Source organism: Fukomys damarensis, unplaced genomic scaffold, assembly GCF_012274545.1.
Source record: "Fukomys damarensis isolate Sample0158 unplaced genomic scaffold, DMR_v1.0_HiC HiC_scaffold_17, whole genome shotgun sequence".
NCBI lineage: Eukaryota > Metazoa > Chordata > Mammalia > Rodentia > Bathyergidae > Fukomys > Fukomys damarensis.
Window position 1 is genome coordinate 10,347,472 of NW_022900929.1, and position 24,204 is coordinate 10,371,675.

The following is a 24,204-nucleotide window of genomic DNA, read 5'->3' on the forward strand; positions in this document are numbered from 1 at the left end:
ACATCATTCACATAACACTGGGTTGGCTTCCTTTGGGAACGTTAAGCCCAGGCCTACTGGATCCTACTTCTGCAAGCTGGGCGAAGTTCTCCATTCTGGAGCTTCTCACACGGGACCACTGAGCAGAGCAACCAACTTCCAAGCCCAGAACAAGTTCCAGCTCTATGGGACCAAGCACAGCAAGCCCCAGTGACACCCAAAAAGGCAGGGATGGGGACTGTGAGGATTCCTGGGCCAGATCCAGTCCAGCCCCATAGATGTGACCCAGACATCCTGGGCCTTGAGCTCCAGGCCTGTCCACAACAATGCTTCAACAGGTATCCCCTGGGGCATTCGGAACACCAAGTTTACACTTAACAAGTCCAGGTGGTACAAGTAGTCAAGATCCCCTGAGGGTCTGCAATACATCCTCAAGAGTTAACTGTAAATGTGCAAGACAACTGGGAGTAATGAGAATTACTAATGTGAGGCACATAATGCAAGTAATGTGATGGGTAGAATGTAAGTATTAAATATTCATGTATACTTTAAGACAATTTCTAAGACATACAGGTCAGAGTATGATAAAAATTTGTATCAAAATTCTCAAAACAATTTAAACTATTATTACTCTGCAAGAGTTTTAAGTTACTGTTCTAAGAAACTCAGATTGTAAATCTTACAATTGCATAAAAAGTTAATTCATACCACTGATAGTCTAACATAAGAGAAAACAAAGCTTTTTCTTTATGTCAACAGATTGTTTAATGACAAGGTATTTGTTTGCTTTAGGTTGAAATAATGTACTGAAAGCATTCTAAGCATAGATTTTATTATCCCCTTATCTAACCGGTTTAAGACTTCACCCAGTGGAACTCACAACGACTCCTGCCCTACGTAACCCATGGTGATACACAGCACGTATTCTGCTTCCGAGAGGTAGCAGTGGGACTCCCTCTCTCTCTCACTGCCATATCCTCAGGCTCTAACAGTCGGGCACATGGTTTGTACATGTGCAACATGTAAGCACAGCAAGCCCCAGTGACACCCAAAAAGGCAGGGATGGGGACTGTGAGGATTCCTGGGCCAGATCCAGTCCAGCCCCATAGATGTGACCCAGACATCCTGGGCCTTGAGCTCCAGGCCTGTCCACAACAATGCTTCAACAGGTATCCCCTGGGGCATTCGGAACACCAAGTTTACACTTAACAAGTCCAGGTGGTACAAGTAGTCAAGATCCCCTGAGGGTCTGCAATACATCCTCAAGAGTTAACTGTAAATGTGCAAGACAACTGGGAGTAATGAGAATTACTAATGTGAGGCACATAATGCAAGTAATGTGATGGGCAGAATGTAAGTATTAAATATTCATGTATACTTTAAGACAATTTCTAAGACATACAGGTCAGAGTATGATAAAAATTTGTATCAAAATTCTCAAAACAATTTAAACTATTATTACTCTGCAAGAGTTTTAAGTTACTGTTCTAAGAAACTCAGATTGTAAATCTTACAATTGCATAAAAAGTTAATTCATACCACTGATAGTCTAACATAAGAGAAAACAAAGCTTTTTCTTTATGTCAACAGATTGTTTAATGACAAGGTATTTGTTTGCTTTAGGTTGAAATAATGTACTGAAAGCATTCTAAGCATAGATTTTATTATCCCCTTATCTAACCGGTTTAAGACTTCACCCAGTGGAACTCACAACGACTCCTGCCCTACGTAACCCATGGTGATACACAGCACGTATTCTGCTTCCGAGAGGTAGCAGTGGGACTCCCTCTCTCTCTCACTGCCATATCCTCAGGCTCTAACAGTCGGGCACATGGTTTGTACATGTGCAACATGTTGTGCAGTGATCCATCACATTCTACGTGAGTTTCTGTGAGCTCTTTTTGGTGAACTATGTTCATCTGGGATGAATTAGTATGCAAACCGCTACTTTGGATTCAGCATTCTGTGTCACAATGACATAGAAGTAAGGTCATAGGTGGCAAAGCCTCAGCTTGGTACCCATGGTCAGAATCCAGGGTGGCTCACAACCTTGGAGAAATGCAAGTACATAAAGATGCACCTAAGCAAGATGAATACATTCTAGAGATCTGCTGTACAGGGTTTTGTTAATGCTCTATTACAGTGCTGTGAAGCTGTTAAGAGGGCAGATATTATGTTAAGTGCTCTTACCACAATACAAAAAGTGAAATATATAATCACACATGGTGGCACAATTCCTACAATCTCAGTACTCTGGGAGTCTGAGGCAGGAGGGTCAAATGTTTGAGCCCAGCCTAGGAATGTAGAGCTCAGTGTGCAGGCCCTGGGTTCAATCCACAGTAAAGGGAGAGAAGGAGACCTCAGCTTCATCAGGTAGAGAATGGGCAGTCCTGGGTAAGGAACCTAAGCTCTGTAAAACTCCTTGTCAGAATGTGCGCAGTAAGGACAGCGGCCACCTCCAACAGGGTTTGCTAGGAATAAATGTAGAGTGTCTGACTCATGAGAATGGTACTTCCTTTGATCTACAGAACATATGTATATGTAAAAACTCACTAAAGACCAGGCAAGATTATTTCACATATTTTAACCCCTAATGATTTAAAAATTTAGATCAACACAATTAAAATACCAACTTACAACATAAGGTTCTACCAAATACTGCCAAGTCACAGATAATATGCAACTATATATTATTTTAATGATTACATTTCTTTGTTCTTATATAACCTCTCTAGTGCTTAAAATTATTTTTCAGAAAACAAACCTCTCCGTGGTTGAAAAAGTAGCACAGTACTGTAAGCAGACCTCCTAATTGACTCCCACTGTAAAAAAAAGTAGGAAATCATAATTCATGTAAAATAGAGATTTTTTTAAATCTCAGAATTTAAACCAATTTTTCTGTATTTAAAACATAAGCAAAAATTTCAAGAGTGCCCATGTAGTTGATGTTTTCTCTTGAAAGTACAAACACAAAAATTTTATGTATACTGTAGTCTCAATTTTTAAATGTACTATATTTAAAATATTTTATAAATAGATAATTAGTGAGCATAAAACATTTTTTAACAAGCCAGGCATGGTGATACACATATAACCCCAGCATTCTGGAAGTCCATGACAGAAGGAGTATAAGTTTGAACCTAGCCTGGGTTAAATACCTAGTATAGTTTTTTTTAAACCAACAGACTACCACTTCAGTCTACATCACATTCTTTGGATAATCTAAATTGAGACAGTTTTGTCTTTTGAAATTGATTTTAAGTGACTGGGCCATAGGCTCTAACAGTTTGTTAAGCAATAACAGCAATAAGTGACTGTATATATCACTTTGCTGAGTTTGAAGGAAGCAGCAACATACAAAGGCAGCCAATTACCATCAGAGAGTGAGAACTATTTCCTAGACACAGCACTCACATCCACTTCCAGGCAGAGTCCCGACCACCACTGCTATAGTCATGGCATCCCAAACCCTGCACTAATAGAATCCTCTGGATCTTGTGCTTTGCTGTATCCCTAGCTCCACACTTGGAAGACAGTGCAGACTGGGTAGACGAATGAAGAAAGGAAGGAAGGAGTTCCTAAAAACAAGCACAGGGAAGTGACTGGGAAGTAGGTGACCATAAACAGACTCTCACTAAAGGAAATTCAAGGGATCCACTTCAGAAAGGAAGAGATTGAAAGAAGGAAGCACGTGAAGCAAGGACAGGCTGTGCACACAGGAACTGTGACCGTGCAGATGAAATAAAATATCTGGCAACTCCCCAAATACTAATAGTAATACTGGCTGCTGCAGAGGGGTGATGGGAGTACTGACTGTGGTCCTAACATGTAAGACGTGAGAGGGCGTTTCAGGAGAGCATTCTATAGTTCCATGTACTGATCAGAAGAAGGGAAAGACATGGATTCATTTTACATTTAACCAAATTAAATGTGCATATTAACATTTTATGGTTATTCACCCAAGGGACAGAAAAAGAGTGACTACAAATTTCAAATTTCTATTTCTTTTGTTTCTCATATGTTTTAGTTTCTATTCAGTTTTGGTGATATTTTTATGTTCATTTTAGTTCATAATGGTTACATCCATATATCCTTCTTAAAGACTGGAGACTAGTAATGTGTCTAATATTTCTTAACTGTGTAAACAGTTTAGAGAGAATGTACACTCTTGGGCAGCCTTCCTAATGAAAAATACTGATTTAAAACTTTTAGTCACAGCTGTGTAAAGTTTTAGACATTAAAAAAGAAATTAGTATATTTTCAAAACTTGAACACTTAAGCCTGACAAAACTATCTCAAAGCTATCCTTCCAAAGTCTTCCCATATGACATATAGAAAAGTACAGTATAAAAAAACCTCTTGCTTACAGAAGAATTATAAAGTGAAGATCTATGCAGTCACCATATAAGTAAATTAAGTAGAGAAATTATTACACCCTGAGTCCCCAGTGGACACTCCTAAGACAGCTGTTATCATGATTCTAAGATCATCAATATAACAATTAATACACATCAATAGTTATGAAAAGCTTATCATTTGTACAAGGATAGGCTGCAATGTTTGATGTAGCACACACTAAGTGTTTTTAAATTTACATTCATTTCTGTGTCTGGCCTCTACCCTATTCTTGTTATCTGTCTAGCATGCTGTCTTATTTACATTAGTGTTATGATATAGCAATAATTGATAAAGCAAGTTTTATCTTTTTTAAAAATGTGCTAAACAAATTTGGCCTTTTGCATTTCTGAATAACTTTAAAACCAGCTAGTAGGGGTCAAAAAAGTATGGCAGAATGTTGATTGGTAGAGCATTGAATCTTTGAATCAATTTGGGATAATTATCATCTTCCAATCCATTAACATAGTATAACTCTTCATTTATTTCCATTTTCTTAAATGCATCTTAATTTTAACAAGTTTTCTCATAACAGTTATACATACATTTCATTAATTTATTCTTATATTTAATTTATATTTTTATTTATATTTATTCTTATATTTATTTAATCTAACATCTTTTTAAAATTTTTTTGTTTGATGCTAGAGTTTAAAATTTATAATTTTGTGCATTAATGTTTGTGTTCAAGTAACATAAGTTTTCTAAATGCTTCAAATATTTTATTTTTAGTTTTTTTTACACATATAGAATGTGAACTTTTCAAAAAATTTACTTCTTTCAAGTTTTCCAACCCTTATACATTAGCCTATTATGTTGAATAAGATCCATGATACAATATTATATATGTCACTAATTTTCACTGATTCTATGCAAGTCCTTTTATGCCCCAAACTCCTTAAAACAAAGAGTACATATAAATATTAATCTATATTGACATAAACCCTATGAAAATTTAGTAAATATTTGTTGGATTAAATCTAGATTTTTAACTTGAAATGTTTCTTAAATCTCATGAATAACACTGTAAAGAAAAATGATGATTTAGGAATATATTTCACTGAAGGAAACAAAAAATTCTGACAAAAGTGTCTTAAATGATATGAGTGTGCACCATATCATTCAACAAAAAAGAGAAGAGGTAAATATCTATCAGTACAGGTTCAGCATGTTAAGCCAGATATGTCTGCTATTTTTATGGACTTTTTCTCATGGCCACAAGATGACTGCTTTTGCTCCGGGCAACATTTCCACATAAAAACATGAAGGTATAGCGATAGTTGAATATATCCCTTTGTGACAAAGGCAAATACTTTCCAAGGTCCTTTATTTATTATTAGCAAAATCTAGCTCATAGGGTTCTGTCACAGAGCAATAGAGCCTGGGAGGAAAGCATATGGCTATAACAATTAATTTCATCTTATTATCTGAGACTGGGCACACTGTTCCTCCAAACAAAGCTGTGGCATTATCAAAAAAAAGGTGGGCTAACAAATATGTGTCTGCTACAAAGGATTCACAATTATTTTTATAGTTTTCTTAATCCCAGATATAAAGAGAATAAAATGAGAATAAATTAATTAATGCTAACCAGAGATCCCTCAAATGTTGCAATAAACTACAGAGGAAGAGAAGTATTTTTATTAAAACTTTGGCTGAAAAATCATAGTTACACAAACATCACCACAAAGATAAAAGAGAGGCCTTATTTAAGGTATGGAGTAATATTTCCATTTTTTTGATTGTATGACATTGGATAACCATCTGAAAATTCAAATAAATCTACAAATATTCCTACTATTAATCAATTAACATCATTTAATTCTTTCTCATGTAATCAACAATTATCATCTAATCCTTATAAGATCAGCCAGATATTTTAATTCAGTGTCTCACCTCAAGTATGTAGCGTAGATGAAGAACAATCCCACCATGACTCCATTTAAGATAAAAATTGCACCTACATAAAAGCAAGCAGGGTCTCCCAATCCTTTGAAAAGACACAGATTATCCAGCATTTAGTGAACAAATGGCTATAAAGCAAGGGAGCATAATTATCTCAGTGCTTTTTACTCAAGGCCTCATGAATTTGCTGCAAGTGTTTGCTTTCAGATTGATGCTCTCTAATTAGTTTCAATAATCTTTTCCCATTTGTCGGGGGAGTAGAACAGGTGGGTTTGTTGCTGTGGATCAAACCCAGGACCTTGTGCATTCTAGGCAAGGGCTCTACCACAGAGCTACATCTCCAGCCCCTACAGTGCATTATTTAATTACATTTATAAATTCCCCTAATGAAGATGCTGCTGCTGTTCCTCCTCAATGTCTGGAATTATCTGTAGAGCCACCTGACGACTCCCAAAAGAAAGCCATTGAATTATTTTTACTTTTGTAGGCTCTGGAAGAAGTAAGATAAAGTTTCTGGCCTCAAGGAACAGCTTTAGTCTGAAAGAGATGATCCAGTTATTTGACCCATTATTACTGAGAGCTAGAATTTTAATATATCCCACAAACAAGATTGTGTATAGCACTTCTTATTTGTTTTATAATCATCACTTCACATGATTCTCAGACAAAGTTCAGATATCATAAAAGTATTTTTATAGCTGAGAAAACAAATAGAGAACTTAAATAATCTGCCGAAAGTTTCTCATATCTAACTGGTTGGAGCCAAGACTTGAAGGCTGGCCTTGTGACCCTCCTGCCTCCCTGGCCACTCCCTCCAGTCTGTCCTGTAACCTCGCTTGTGTATGCACCCTCGCTGCAACAATGGCTCTCCCTAACCTCTGTCACCCGCTCTCTTCTCTTCTCGGTCTGCATATTATCCTTAAGAAAATTCTTCCACTTCTGTAGCTCTGAGTATCATCTGCCTAGAGATGAGTCCAAGTCTACGCTCAGCCCCAAATATTCTTCCTGTTCCTAAAGCTCCAGGTAGCCATGTGACATCTCTCTAGGATCTCAAGCTAATGCATCCACAGTGAATCACAGCAATTCATGCCTGTCCTTGTCATGCTTGTCATATTGCTGAAGGGACTCAATTATTCAAGCTTGAAACCAAATAGAGTTACAGAACCTTTTCACTCTCTTCCCTCCTTCCCATCAGTTACCAAGTCTTGTTAACTCTACTTCCAAGGTGTCTCCCAAGACCTGGCATCTCACAGCTCTCTCTCTGTACAAACCATGTGCTAAGGGCACAGTAGTCTCTGGCTTCCTGAAGGCCAATGGTATCCTTTCCAAACATACACCAAAATAATTCTCAAGGGAAAAAAATCTGTTAAATTTCCTCAGTGAATAAAATACAAAATCCTTCCCCCCATATAGCCCACTATGATGTCACACTTGTAACACCACTTCCCCTCCCTCCCTCTCTGTTCCAAGAAGACCAGTCTTCTCTCTGGTCTACCTTACCACTTTTGTACTTTATTCATGATGCCAGGGACTAAATATACTGGTTCCTACCCATGAAATACTGTTCTTGCTAGCTCTGTTGCCTTATGTGTATTTTCCATCACAATTATAACTGCTACATCATGATATAGACTCCGTGAGGATAAGGACCATGTCCACTGGGCCACTGCTGCAACCCAAGTGCCAAATTCTAACCTGTTACTTATTGGAAATTTAGGAAGTACCATGTTTGTCCCTGTAAAATGTGATGCTTTCATTCCTTAGAAAAGGCTATAACTTCTAGTCTCAATTCACAAGGTATTTTCTCTATTCTTTTATATAGTAAACAAACAAAAGTCTAACTGTCCCTTACATATCTTCTATCCATTTTTTTAGATTTCATAAAGTTACCTAAGGGAATTAGTAAAAATATTAGGGAAATATAGATTATATTCCCAGAGGTGAATGTTATTATAAACCAGTCTATAAAACATATTTATAAAATATAGTAAATAGTCATTTTGTGGGGCGTGGAAGAAATAAACAATTGTGTAAATGCTATGCAGGTAGAAATATGTGACTCTGAAAGAGTCCCAAGGGACACCATCATCCTTGGGCTGTCAAAGTGCCAAACTGCACACATCTGAAATAGCAGTGACCACCGCATATCCTGGAGAACTGTTACAGAACTCCAAAAGCAGTTATTTGACAAAGACACCAATGTGGAAGACACACAGGAAGAGTTTGGCTAGAATTATCCACTGGACTGTGAGTATGTAGAAAAGCAAGGTAGTCACTATAATCTGAAACTCATTTTTCAATGTTTGTGCTACTAGTACAAGTGTATACTTGACTAATTGAGCCCCCAAATTTATGATATTTAGAAGTCACTCAAAACACTCTTATTTGTATTACCTCATTCTGTTAGGAGACTTTTACTTAAGTTTGCCTTCTACTGAGCTAAATTAATACACAAATTGAATTCTAAATTTATATTCAAATTAGCAACTACAGAGCCTTCTTAGAAAACTGAAGTGTAAAATAATCACTGAGCTGAATCATTTCTAGTATGGCTTAAAGGAAAAACTGAGTCACATCTGTTTGCAGCGATTCTTGTGTTTATGAAGCCCAAAGGACAGAACGGAAGGTTGGAGGAAGACACAGACCTTCACAGCTCTCAATTTCACTAGGAAATCCCACTCTGGTGACATTCCAGCAGGCTTTAGTTTCTATCCCAAACAAATTCGTTATTCCTGTGAATGTGCGATACCAGTAAGCTAGGACTACCTACAAAAGAGAAAACAAAGAGATAATGAAAGAAAATATATTCTCTTCATAATAATTTTTCCAAGCTACCATTTTATGATGGTTTCCTTTGATGTTATAAACTTTGATGAATTTACTTAAATCATCTTACTTAGGAAATAGTCATTTAAAAGCTGCATGTATACATGTTATATAATATTTATATATAGTAATCAATTATAGTAATATAAATACCTATACATAAGCCACATACAATGGTGCACACCAATAATCTCAGTGCTCTGGAAGGCTGATGTTGGAGATATGTGACTTTGAACCCAGCCTGGGTAACTTAGTGACTTAGCAAGATCCTGTCTCAAAATAAGAAAGTAAAAAAGACTGAGATAAATGCTATGTTCAATCCTCAGGTCTGAAAGGACCTCATAAAAATATATAATTAAAATATGATGATAGTTACTACAAAAGTACACATATTTGCAGGAATATTTGGTAACATTTCATTTAGATCTTTGAATTTATATCCTCATTAAAATATATTATTTTAAAAACTAGAATAAAATGGAATAATAGTTCCTCTGTCCAGTCAAGTTGGACCAAGCAGAAGATTTAATTAACCAATTCTTCCTAATCTGCAATCCATTTCTAAAAGTACAAAAGAAGAGGGGAAACAACACAAAAAAAATTACAAAAAAATGCTTGCATCTGAGAGATTTTAAAAAATAAGTTTATAGAATTTGGATAAATTATGTGAGATCACAGGGAGGGTGTAAAAAATAAATAAAGAGTTGGGAAGGCAAAGTGAGTACCACCCAGAGCTTAGACTTTATGTATTTGGGTGGGTGTCCTTCTGGTCACCTCCCTGGGCATTAGAAGCACACAGTTACTCTTGTCACATGCAAAGATTATACTTCAGATAGTAATAGAATATACATCACTAAATGACAGCATAATCATCTTTCCATGCCAAGTAAGTGTAGATTTACTGTTTTACCATTTTAATTTTAAAAACATTCTGCTAAAATTTATCATATCATTCCTATTCTTGCGTATTTTTTTAACACACATACAAAAGTACTGTATTAAAGTGTGCCCTAACTCTAGAAATCTATTCCTCTCTGGGATGTGCTCTGACACAGAAAAGAAATCCAGGATTTCATGTCAGCTCTGAACTGAAATCCTGAATTTGCCAGTTACAGCTTTTCTGACCTCAAGTCATCCATCTTCAGCCTCTAAGCCTCATTTGCAGGGTGTGTGGGGGGGGGTGAGGGCTTGTATTGAAAGTGCTGCCACATGACAAGCATTAGATACTTTTACCTTTTCAAAACATTGTTCTAAATTAGGAATTTAGCTTCTCATGAGCAATTAATCTTGTGAGCACATAAGAAATGAATATACAACTCAACACTGTTATACTACCTGAGAGTTGGCTGCACATCTAGGTCTTCTTATGTTTACAAAACATGAAAATAAGACTCAGAACAACTCCTTATTATCTGTCCTTTATAATGCACAGAATAATGCTTTAGAAATAATTATAAAAAGAAACTAAAAATATTTCTTAATTGTTAAATAAATATTGTCGAATAAATAAAAAGAAAGTAGTTAAGGTCTCTAAGACTATGCTTTTGGAAATTAATGAACAAAAATAGAGATTTTATTATATAATTGAAAGATACAAAAATTTAAAGTAATTTTTAAACACTAGAACAAATTTTCATATATATACACAGACACACACACACAAAACAAGTCAATATTAAGTTGAAGATGTAAGAGCAAGTTTTTTGTCTGATTCTTGCATTTATCATAGACAAATAACCACAAGACAAAATAAAATCAGAACAGTGCCTCTGAAGAGTAAAGCAGGATATAGAGAAAGCTGGTACAAAAACTGCTTCTATAATTCTAGGCAGATTGTGCAATTCTTACTATTACAAGTGATATTTTAAAACATACAAATCTGGGGAACCTCCAAATACTTGAAAATTAAAACAACATAATTCTAAATATACAACAGATCCAAGAAAATTAACATGGGAAATTAAAAAATAATTTGAGCTGAAGGAAAATGAAAACACAATATACAAATACATAATGTGAATATCTGCTTTTGGGGCAATAGAATGTATATTTTTTTTCCCTATTACTCCCTCCAAGTATAAATGAAAACCCTATGAGTTATATATAAATCAAGCATAAGACAACCTTGGAAAGTAGAGAGGAGGAAGCAGACATGGAATTCAATGACCAGCATAATTATAAATTCCCCAGGCTTCCTTTTTTGTCACATTTTCTTAGATTTGGAGTTCAAGAGCCTGACAGTCTACAAACACCAGTGGGCCTTGCAATGGTCTGAATGTGCTCCATGCAAAACTCAGGTGCTAAACTTAGTGCGACAGCTCTGAGGGGACTTGAAGATTCGTCTTTTGTGAATGGGATTAGGGCCTCTACAAAACAGGCTTCATCTGGTCTCCCCACTTCTGCCACCAGAAGACAGTGCCCCTTGTCCCCAGGGGATGCAGCATCACATCCAGGGGACATCTTGACAGCAGACAGCAGTCTCACCAGACAACTGAGCCTGCCAGGGCCTTCATCCTGGACTTCTCCGAATCCAGAATTTTTCTTTCCTTCAGCTAAGCCTTTATTACGGGGGGTTGTGTTCAACTAGTCCAGGAGATGGGCTGGGTTTGAGTATATTGTTGCTATGATTCCCAGAGCTAGAGTTTGTTGTTGGTATGAACACCAAGGATTTCAAATTACTATCATGTCTTTAGCTGGGTTTGGGTTTTCTCTTTAGTGGCTCTGTAGAAAGAACGAAACTTCCTTGTAAGTCACCCAAAATAGACCAGGGTATACCTCAGTGGCAAAAAAAGACAAAACTTTGCCCAGCCCTATTCCACTGATATTTTTATTCACAGCTCATTAATACAGTAGCTGGGCTGAAGGTGAGAGGTTGCTGTCTTAGGCAAGTACAGTGAACTTGGCTCTTGCAGGTGTGACCTCACAGGTGGCCCTGCCTCTTGTCCAGAAACACAGCTACTTTTTCAATTTATTCTTTCCCTGTGTGTTCTCTTCTACCAGCTGCACTGAGTATTCACCAGTGTCCTCAAACTATAGCTTTGATATGTTCTCCCCACAGATTATGGCGATTTTAACTAGGGGAGACTAGGAACACAGGTTTGAAGGGGTATGGACAGTGCTGCTGTTCCCTCCCTCACTGGCACAGGGAAAACATTCTCTATACTTTCTTCTTCCCCAAGAAAGACTACAAACTGAGGGCCTTTGCAACTCACACTAGCTCATACGTAGCCTTTAGCAATTCATTAAAATTGTTGAGTTGAGTCTTCCTTCTTCTCTGACATGTATTACAAATATTTTCCCCCAGGTTTTCAGTTGTATTTTGATTTTGCTGATGAGTTTCTCACTCTGCCCTGCTCTGTCTGTCCCACAGAAACCCCGCAAGAGCTCTGGCCTAGGCCCTCCCTTTGCACTTACTTCTGCTTGGTCAAACTGGTATTAATTTCCCCAGTGTCGCTGCATGGCAAAATGTGCTCCCTTCCCTAGGGAAAATAAATAACAACTGACCTCTGTGCCACTATTCAGGCAACTGTATAAATCAGGACCTGTGCACAGACCAACTCTATGATTCTGTCTGTATAAAATTCTACAAAATGCGAACTGGACTACAGCAACATAAAGCATACTGGTGGTTTCCCAGGGATGGGATGTAGGCAGAGGAGAGCAGGAAGAAGAGATCACTAGGGAACTCCAGGCATGACAGACAGGGCCCTGTCTGGATTGTGGTACAGCTTCACAGGTGGGTGCTGGGGCCAAATCATATCAAACTGTATACTTTATTCATGACCAGCTGTGGTAACCTAATTATATCCCAATAAAGCTGATTTAAAATGTTTTCAAGTATACAGCTTGGAAACTAAGGAGTAAAACTGCCTTTCTTAATCCCAACTTCATCATATACAAAAGAAAATCCAAAAGAATCTTCAAAAAAGCTCCTTAAACTGCAGCATCTCATCTGCACCTCTGGGTACTTGGCCTAGAGAAAATCCTGCCCATGCTCAGGAAAAAGCACATACAGGAACCTGCATTTCGAGCTGTTGGTAACAGAAAAATTAGAAATTACTTGGTATCTACTAACAGGGAAATGTAGAAATAAAATTTGGAATTCATTAAAGAGTTTAAATTGAAGAAATATTCATACATACACAGAATTCAAAAATATACATAACACTGAAGAGAATGTTATAGAGGGGCATATTCAGTATGCGAGCATTTATGAGGACTCAAAACACAAAAAAACATGCTTGAAATGGATCAGATGAATTCTCACATATTTACAATAAGGGATTCTTGTGAGAAGAGGAGAGAAGCAAATAGGTCTGGAAGTAAAACAAAGGTGATTTTGGTGTTATTTAAACGCTTAAGTTTTTTTTAAAAAAATCTGGCTCAAAAATGACAAAAGATTAAGCATTTTCTTATCCTATTCTATTTTAGGTGGCTGATCTAATATAGCCAAGTATTTATTATTCTCTAAGTTTCTATAATCTTAAACATTTCAAATTCTGAATAATAATTTTAAACCTATTAAATATGAAGGCTAAACATGAAGTAACTTTCACTTAATCTGCCATACTCTGAGATAACTTGAAACTGGAAGCTAAATGTCCATCGTGACAAATTCAGTATTTGTTTTAAGTGTTTACAAATTGAGTTTACTAATCTTTTGTTGTTTTTCAAATCTCTAGAAACTGCAGATTCCCATAAAAACCATACCAAATTTTAAGGTCAAGCAATAGAAGCTATCCAGAGATTTCTGGCTACATGACTAAATCAATCTTTTTTTGTCCACCAGTGCAGCAGATCAAACCTCTACCACTGAGCTACGTCTCCAGGCCTTAAACCGTCTTTCACTAATGAACTGTCGCTGTAGGGCACTGTCCTGCTCATCACTTCGCTGGCCCTTCATGCAGTCACCGTGCCCACCCACATGCTATCCGAGGCCCACAGGCCCAGGGAGAGTGCTCATGACTCACTTTCTCATTTGGCTGGTTTATTACCTGGCCATGTCTCCCATACTAACCTTAATTCTTTAAGTGCATATGAACATTGTTACCGGGACATTTACATATTAAGAAAGGAACTTTCATTACTCTATTCAACTATACAAGCATATATAATCAATCAACCTAGTAGGTCCCCTCCTTTTTATTAGCCTCAATATACTTAGTGCCTTTATCTGATTAAAAAAGAATCATACAGCAAGTATTATTCATCTCAAGTATCACTCACCTCTGGATAAAGATGGAATCGTTTCACTGCATTAATTACAAGGGGATACTCAGTAAGCCTGTCATTCATAATCATCCACAGGCCTTCCAAAAATGAAGGTGCTTCAATGAGGGTCTTGAAGTAAGAATAATACAGTCCCTTTATAAAAAATAAAAAGGAGCATATGGTCAATATAAATAAAATTTTAAAATATTTTATTTTTAATTTTGTATTAGTGCCTATTCATATTATAGAATCGTGGAGTTTGTTTGGGGAGATCTGTACATGCATTTAATATTCTTGATCATTTTCCATCCCATCTAGCCCCTTTCCCTTTCCACGCCCCTCTCCGTGATGCCCTTCCCTGTCTCCAACAGGCTACCTGCTCATTTCCTGCCATCTCTCCTTTATTTTTAAACATTCATTTGATTTCTCAAATAAGAGAAAACATGTAATATTTAACTTCCTGAGTCTGGCTAATTTCACTTATCATGATGGTTCCTAGTTCTATCTGTTCTATTTTTCCTACAAAAGATACAATTTCATTCTTCTTTACTGCTGAGTAAAAAATATTTTAAAAAACATTTTAGGATATAGTTTTCTGAAAAAAGGGAAAGGTCAATAATAAGAATTCCTAATTACTCCTCCATTTGCATTAGTGAACTAAGGAAGCATGTATTTTTAGATTATCACTGAATTATTCCTTCAATTTTTCTATATATTGAAATTTTTCAGACTACAGAGTTTGAGGATGATCAAATATTTCAACAAGCTTTTATTTTCCCTCTTTCTTTCTTTCTTTCTTTCTTTTTTTTTTTTTAATTTTCAAGATGAGGTCTTACTATGTAGCCCATGTTAGCCTCAAACTTGTGGTGATGCTCCTGCCTCAGCCTCCCAAGTGCTGAGATTACAAGTGTGTGCCACAATGCCTGGCCAACTTTTCTAATAGTGACTTAAAATATGCACACAATATAATTTTGATTTTAGGAAATCTCATTTTACCCCTGTGCTTGGAATGTGTTGTATCATAAATTCTATCATAAAAAAGGATTCTTTCATGACCCTATACAATTTTGCATGCAATCGCTTCTTTTTCCCATAGTCTTAAGAAAGAACGCATCATGATCGCAAGCACACCATAGGAACAGAACCTAACGCTTCCATCTTATCTCACAGCCCCATGTCTGTCTCTGCTTAAAGTGAACAGTAAATGTCAGATGGCTTTTGTTATCCACAAAAGTGGGTGCTAGAAAGGGGGTGATCTTAGTAACTCACTCAAACATACAAAATCATCACTTTATCATGCTGTAAATAGGTTGCTGATTTAAAACTTGAGGATTTTTCCCCATTTAAAAAAATTAGTACATGTTTCCAGTACATGCAGCTTACAATAATCTCAGGAATGGGTATATGAACATAACACAGCTTTTTAAAAAATCCATTTCTGTCACTCCTCCCTTCCCTTCCTCTAATTCCACCTTCCCTGCTGTCATTCTTATATTATTAATTTTAGCTTTTGTTAGTGACATACAGTGCTTTCATTCATTAAAGGTAAAACTCGAGGGTTTTTGAAAAGCAGGTTGTTTCACATTACTTCCTTCATCACTTTGACATTTTCAAATACAATAAAAAACAAGGGCTACATCATTTATAAAAGCAAATAATGGATCAAATTGTTTAAAACACACTTTCCTCCCTCCAAAATCTAAAAATAACATGCACTAACTCTACAGTCCTTCTAGTTTCATTTCTTTATTTTTTACATACGAAGTATCTTTTATCCAGAATTAATACATAATCAAAATTCCAAAATTTATAAGATCCACTGGTACTACATTTTTAAATATCATGATTACACAACAGCTTTAAAAAAAACCTCAGTTCACTCAATTCTGACAGGATATCATTTTGATCTTTTGACTACATTCACAAAGTTGTAAGCACAAACAGTACAAGGACATTCATTCTTGGGAGGATTTTAGTGTTTGATTAATACCTCACCACTGAGCTTCATTCATCAAAGGATATATTTTATTCATTTTCCAAAAGTGGAAGAATTATTTTGAATTAAAGAAAAAATGTCAAGATAAAATATGAAAAAATATTTTTTTCATTTGGTGGAAGCTGAAGCCAATATACGCATGCCATTCAAACATCTGTCCCATCTGTAACATTTGTCCTTTCTAAGGATCTACAAAGTCAAGATCTTTGTCCTTGCTTTGGTTTGCTTTTCCCCTTTCCTGTATGCTTTTCCTCAGCGCTGGGGATGGAGCCAGGGCCTTGAGGGTGCTGGGCACCCACTCTGCAACCTTCCCCGTCCCTTTCACTTGCCCTCAGCCCTGTGTCTGCCTGGGGCTCTTCCCACCTGTCCTGGGTTCTGTCCATGGTGGTCTGGAAGAGTTTTCTAATTTTCTGTGTATCTATCTCCACTTTTATGTCATTTTTTTCCATCTTTCACCACACACTGCATTTTCTCTTGGCAATGCTAGGAAGCTACAAGCTGCTATCTTGAATATCTCTCACTAAAATGCTACTCTCTACTCTGAGAATACTTCTAAGTCTGTTAAGCTCTACTGAGGCATTGTTTTCTCTTTTCAGTACTCATCTGCAGAGAAACTCCTGAGAGCACAAGCTGTGGGCAGATCCTGAGAACCGGAAGTCCTCTGCTTTATTTTTGATAGGCTAAGCAACAGCAGCAGCTTCTAAATTGAAGATGTTTGAACTGGTGTCTGATAGGCCACTACCTCATATTTTTGATTGGCAAAACATGAATTCATAGAAGTTTCCCTGGGGGTACAAGAAGGCATTACAAAAATTCAATGATATCTAATATGAAAAAAATCTGTATACAGGGAGAGTACATATATAAATATGAGGTGTGATCTAAAAGCACAGTGAATGTTAAATTTAAAAGAATTACAATAAAAGACATTGCCATGAATACCCTTCAAATTAGCCACCCTCACTACAAACATACTTATCCCATTTTTGCCACTTTCTTGGAACAGACCTGGAAGTCCTTTGTGACTAACTCAATGTCCTGAATCCATTCAAAACATTCATCTTTCATGATTATTTTGGTTTTACAGAAGAGCCAGAAGTTGCAGGATGCCAGATCTAATAAATACGGTGATGGACACTGGACATGCTATAATGTTTTTATTTGACAGAAATTTAAAAGTATTGAATTAATTCAGGACATCAAGGCATCCAGGCCAGCACAAGTAAAGACACTCACAAAGAGGACTTTCGGAGTAATGGGATAAGTGTGTTAAGTGAAGAGAGGAGTATTTTGAGCGGGTTATAATGACAATATGTCTTTTACTGTGGTATAATTTAGATCCAAAATGGCCCCCAAAGCTTCACACGTTTGGAAGGTGACTGGATTATGGGGAATTTAGCTGATGTGCTCTTAGCGGGTGGAGCCTGGTGGGAGAAGACCAGGTCACTGGGGGCATCACCTAGAAGGTTATATCTCCTTCCGGCTCCTCCCTCTGCTTCCTGTTCCCTAAGAGGTGAGCAGCTTTTCCCCTCTAACATGCCATCCTGCCTTGGAGCCAGCAGACCAGGACTGAAAGTGTGAGCCACAATAAACCTCTCCTCCTTTAAATTGTGGGTGTCAGGTATTTTATCCCAGCATTGAAAAAAAGGACTGACACCTATTGTAATATACTTTTAAAAATTTAAACATTCACCATATATTTCAGTCATACCGTATAAGTTGTCATTAATAACAAGACATTGTTTTCTGCCGGGTACTGTGATTTGTGCTTCTGTTCTTTATCTCCATTTTCTCTAAAACCCTGTGTGGTTGTCATTATTTCTGCTTAACAGTTGAGATGACCCAGAATTAGGCAGGTAAATGACCCATCCAAGAACTGCTATCTGGACTGTTATCTGTTACCAAGGGCCAGGCTGCCAAAGTTATCCTCTTTATTTACTGAGACTTTATACCCTGTCACTGGAAAAATGCTTTTAAAATATTGAAATGCCATACAAATGCTCACATATCCAGTTCTTCAAATCATTGCAGGGATTATACTGATGAAAATAAAAAGCAGTGGCTTAAGTGCCTATTATTCTGGAAAATTCATACAGACAGAAAAGAGAAACGTGAAACACCAGTGAACAGAAATCCACTTCCATTCCTTGCAATTTTCTACTTTATAGTTTTACTCTTCTTACTAGGGATCAAACTTGGGACCTTGTGCTTGCGAGGCAGGCGGCAGAACCACCAAGCTGAACCCCTGGCCCAGTCTTACTCTTTTTCAAGCACAAATTAAATCATTAGAAGAAAAAACTAACCATTTCATTGCGAAAAGACATCTCCCGTTCCAAAGTTGAGAGGTGAGAAAAATGACGGTCATTCTCAAAAAGTGTTGTTAAATGTATCCTAGGAAAAAATTGAAATAGAATTTTTGATTATATAATTATTATAAGATTATAATAAGAACAGGCTTCCAAATCAGTACTGCAAAATCACAGATAACCAAAGTAAGAAAGCCATGAAAAAGGAAAAAATATATCTTCATAATAAATATTGAGTCAGTGCTGTAGCTGCTTACAAACTTAGTATGTCTTGGGCATTTATAATCCAGTGTAGCACACACCTCCTTAACTTTGTTCTTAATCTTACTTGTGTGTGTATATTTAAAATCCCTGTGATTCTCTCCTCTTCCTTGTACCCTGGCCTCTCAATGAGAACACAGGCAAGTTTTTAACAAGCGATTCAAATTTAGCAGGTTTGAGAAATACCTCTATAATTTTTGAGAAGTGCTCACAATATAATTTTAAGTAAAGCCACTTTAGATTAAATCGGTTTTCAAATAAACATAATACTGGATAGAGGATCACCATTAAATGCCAACGAACACAGGACTGAACTGGAAGATATTTTAGTAGTGCAACTCAACAGGAACTGGCAGTGACAAAAGGATCATATGTGACAAACGAATTAATTTATAGTCAACAAATGCACTACCCTTAATTTTTGCAGTGCTTTTCAATGAAGTTGAAAAGGAGGCAAAACTCTGGTTCTTCATTTACCCCTATTTCCATGTGGGTCACTGGTACCCACAGGGGCTGGTGCCTGCCTCCTACCATCCCAGCCCTACTGCTGACACCAAGAGCTCCCTGGAGGCCCAGCAGCTACAGCAGCACTGTGCCCACAGAATGTGGGGCGGACCCCACCCTTCCCACAGTAAAATCCCTGGAGGAGCTCAGGAGGAAATGAGAGCATTCCAGAGGGAAAGCAGCCTCATTTTCCATACAGTTACAAATAGAGCATGTTATGAAATCCAGTGCCTGTGCATATACAATTCTGAAGGTTCAGAATTATTCAATTCTGCTTTACCCCAGCAGGAAGGAACCTTCTTCTGTTCACTGTGATTGCTTTCCAACTGGCAAGCATTGCTAAAAGCTTTATATTCATGCCACTAACACGCTGTTACTATAAAATGAAGAGATGATCAAGCAAACTGCAAAATACATTAGAAAAGCTAGATATTTCAAGAAATACAGTGGTAAATTCTTTGGGAAAGCAAAGGTATTTTAATTCACAAGTTACTATTTCCCTAATGCATCTGTTTTGTAAATGCTGCTTCACACATGAGGTTTGTATAATAAAAAGTAATACATGAGCGTACACTGGTATGTTTAGAGAGGTTCTATACACATAACCAGAAACTATTTAATGGCATGCAAATTGTGATGGCAAATTTTAATCCAATTGTTTTTTTATTTCAACTGAAACTAAATCTTACCAATGCAAAATTCCCACAAAGGCAGCTGGAAAAAGAGAAAAAGAACGTAATTAGAGGCTGCTTATTAAATCCCTTTAAACCAAGCATTTCAAATGCAGTTGTTTCCATGTCTAGAGAGAGAGTGCACACTAGGCCAGGTGGCCAACTGCTTCTGTCCTAGGAGCACAGGGACGACCCCAGGGCCTGCAGCATGCTGTGAAGCCTGCTAATTTCTCCCCTGCTCAGACAACTGGACAACAGCAAAGGGAGAGATTGTGAGGGTTTGTATCTCCCCGAGGCCGTATGTAAGAGTGGTACAAGGGGTGATTTTGATCTGTGTTTTTGTTTCCAGTATTTTTCTCTATTGTCTTTTATTCTATTCCTTTGTATAAAAGTTTCAGGACAAACAGATATGGATATTATGCTCAGCAAGATTCTTCCAGGAAAACTCTAGCCCATAGGAGCACTCTAGAACCCTGGACTTCACACTCCTCAGAAGATGGTTAAAGGCAGCAAAGCTCTTCCTCAGCAGCACATCTGAAAGCCTGGCCCACACCTCCAGCCCTGAGGAACTAACCGTCAGTTCTCCTGAGCTCCCAGACCCAGGCACTGAGATGGCCCAGCACAGCCCCATGCCTGAAGGCTGGACTGATCCCTTATATCCACAGTGAGGGGTTTACTGAAAAGCTGTGAGCTCAGTTGCCCTGTCACTGAAAACTGCTTGTTTCCAAGACCAGCTGGGGCTGAGGAAATCCTGGAGATATCAGGATGGCTCAGAAGAGGAAATGGAGTTGGAACAAGTTAACACATCAAACTCCATTGTTCTTAAGAAAGGTTCCACATCTTTTCTTGAATGAATGCTCTTTAGGTTGCTGTAAGCTTTGGGTTAATTTCCAGAGTTTTGAAAACACTGATTTTAATTTTCCAAGTAACCCACTCCTCATTGTCATGGAGAAATAAATTTACTTAACTATTTAAGAAGTACTGCCTCAGTCTCAAATTTTGAAATGGTATATTCCTTATGGTTTCCTGAGTCATCTGACAAACCACCAACTTTAATATTTTAAAAAATTCAAAGATTATTCAGCTTGGCTAACAAAATAAACGCAAATTAAATTTAAAATTGCAATGTTTAGATTACCAATCATGCATTTCCAGCTCTTTCCCCATATGATTTCTGACCATGGTTCACTTCAAACACTTCTGAAAAGAGTTACTTGTTGAATATCTTGTTTTATATCATTATGGGCAAAGTATAGTAAATGGTCTGTTATTCCACTGCCTGTAAGATAAAAATTGTCTTTAATGTTCTTAAAAGATTAACACAATAAATTTAAAAAGGAAGATGAAAAAACAGTATGTGGCCTGTAAACTTAAATTGTTTATTCACTGGATCTACAGAGAAAAAAAAATTTTTTTTTTAATTTTTGGTGGTGCTGGGACCTCAGGGCTTGGTGCATACTAGGCAAGTGCTCTCAAATCTAGCATGACACTTTCTAACACACTCAGAAGCGCTCTGAAATTAAAACCTCTCTAAAATCCAAAAGGTATGTCTCTTCTAAGGCTTCATTAATTGCAAGAAATACAATATCAGTAACTGTCTCACTCAACCATGCTAGTACACAGTACTATGATTTTCTTTCTGAAAGTCGTATATACTGGCAAAAGTCTTATACATTGTACTTAAAGAAACAGAAAATATCAATATGCTACCAAATCCGTCTATCTTCTCAATGCTCCTCAACAATTTTTTGATTCTCACAACATTCCAAACTCAAAGAGAAAAAGAGACACCAAAAAACAGAAGGGGCACGGATGAGGTGGACAGAGAAAATTATGCCAATATTTCAAATGTATTAAGTAGTGCAGGAACTTTTGCGCTGAAAGCAACTACTCAGGACCCCTTTTTCCCATCCTCAGCACCAATTATCAACCCCTGCTCTCATCTCCAGCTCCTCACCATGAACCCCTTTTCTGTCTCCAGCTCTTCACCCTTGCACCCTGCTCCCATCTTGAGTTCCTCATCCTAGACTCCACTCCTCCCTCCAGCTCCTTGCCTTGTACGCCTGCTCCCATCTCCAGCTCCTGGATCCTGCTCCTATCTCTAGCAACTCACCTCAGAAGATGATCCAAGTTCTTACTTTATTAAACAAAGCCAAGGGGAACAAAGTCTCAACTTCTTTTAGATCCACTTTTTTGCCTCCAAACATTCCTCTATATAGTAATCCTTGCTCTTGTATTCTTCACTTCAGAAGAGAAATCATCTCTCTTCTTTCCACAGTGAGCTTCTCAAGTTGTGCCTTCATTATCCCATCCCAAATGTTCCATAATTTTGCTCCTCAAATATTCCTACTCTTGGATCTTTCATCTCACTCACTTCTCTGAGCCCTTTCCTTCAGTCTTTCCTTCTCCTAGAACCTAAAACATTTCTCCTGAGCCAACCGCCCTTCCTTCTCTCTCCCATTCAGTGACAAGATTCTTGGCCTATTTCATTCTTACAAAGTTTGATAACTCTCTTAATTGACCAAAAACATTTTTGTTATAAAAATCAATGGCTTCCCTCGATTTTTAAGCTTTTCAATTGTCCTGCAGTATTTGATCCTTATATTTTTCTCTCTACTTTTCTGTCATACCAACTCTCCTAGTTTTATTTTTCTAAACACATGTTACACAATCTGGTTTTTCTTTCCTTTCATCTCTTAAGGTTTAAAGTTTTCCCAAAGAATATATACTAAGTATATTTACCAAAGTATACTACACCAAAGTATATATATATATTTTTTTCTCTATATATTGGCATTCCTTAATAATCCCATCCAGTCTTAAAGTTTTGCCTCCACTTTTACAAAGAAAATTTCCAAATCTATAATCTTTATTCTTGGATGACCTTTCTCCTCTTTCTTCTTCCCTTCCTTTCTTTTTCTACCTGGCTCTCTATCTAGGCCGTTCCAATTTTCTCCATCAACTCTGACCTCTGTCCTCTCCTCTCCATGCCTACTGTTTCTGCCCTCCTACCATGGTAGCCTGGATTCTAGTAGTGGTTTTCCAAACATTCTTTCTTCCTCCTTTCTTGGTCCAGCTCCAATCCACCTATGTACTTGCTGCCTAGTTCACTGTGAACCACACATCTGGTCAGGTGCCCTCCTATGTAAAATCAGAGTACTAACTGCCACTGAATTTAAAGTGGTTTATGTGATTTCATCTCATTAAAAACATTTTTAAAAAAGAAAACTCAGTGCCTCCCTATTGAATAAGGTTCAAATGCTTTGCACTCAGCCATGAATTGACTTCCACCCTGTAGTTCTGCCAGGCCCCAATACTTGATGGCACCAGCTCCACACGTGCAAGCATAGGCTCTCTCACAATTCAAATTCCACCTTTTCCTAAACGTCTTTGCTGATTCTGCTGATTCTTTGCTTTTCTCACTTCCCACCCTGAAAAGTGAAATTTCCTCTTCTAAGCCCTGGAAACACTGCCATGCTCAGTCATTGCTTCCACACTCCTCAGATGTCTTCCATGTAACAGACCCAAGCATGCTGAAGCTTGGATTTGGGAAAACGATTTCCACGGCCTGTTGATTCTTACCGCGGGGTGTGTCGGTGGCCATAACTACACCACCGGTAAAATCTACACAGGACTCTTTATGCATCGCCACCCTGCCACATGTGAGAACTCGTTCTCATACACTCGTTCTCATGACACCAGCCAACCAACACACAGTGGAGACCTGTGGCAATAATCTGCACGGAGAGAGACACCCAAACAGATCCCTGTTCACGTCAGCAGCCACCTGACCATGGGCCTAGCTCACAACTGGTTCCACCGAGACAGCAACATCTGAGTTCTCTCTCTCGAGCTACAGAAAATAAGGGTTGTAAATGGAGAAAGCAAAACCTTCCAATACTTGTTTATATTTTTAAAAGCCTACAATTTTAGATATTAAAACTCCATAGCAAGATGGAAGTAAATGGGTATGAATGCCCCGAGCACACTGTTTTAAAAGCAGACCAATATAATATCTGTCCATGAAAGGCAGCCAGTCATTTTTACAACCCCTGACGCTGGCTGTCCTGACTAAGGTAACTTTTTTAGACACAGGGCTGGGTGCTGAGTCGGGATCCTGAAGGCGACCCCTCAACTCCTCCAACGCGGG

General features: G+C 37.6%; 1 protein-coding gene across 9 annotated transcripts in view; it reads right to left on the bottom strand.

The window, feature by feature from the left end:
- The window catches only part of LOC104873674 (probable C-mannosyltransferase DPY19L2), a 69,543-nt gene extending 48,210 nt beyond the window's left edge, over positions 1–21,333 (bottom strand). For all 9 annotated transcript variants that reach the window (XM_010640474.3, XM_010640473.3, XM_033764836.1 and 6 more), the window contains exons 1-7: positions 21,193–21,333; positions 20,073–20,097; positions 18,616–18,703; positions 14,332–14,469; positions 8,925–9,045; positions 6,271–6,364; positions 2,744–2,801 (exon numbers count right to left, since the gene is read on the bottom strand). In XM_010640474.3, the coding sequence (XP_010638776.1) occupies positions 2,744–2,801; positions 6,271–6,364; positions 8,925–9,045; positions 14,332–14,469; positions 18,616–18,703; positions 20,073–20,097; positions 21,193–21,199 (531 nt within the window). In that variant the 5' untranslated portion in view covers positions 21,200–21,333. The remainder of the gene's footprint in view (positions 1–2,743; positions 2,802–6,270; positions 6,365–8,924; positions 9,046–14,331; positions 14,470–18,615; positions 18,704–20,072; positions 20,098–21,192) is intronic.
- Between the last annotated feature and the right edge of the window lie 2,871 nt (positions 21,334–24,204).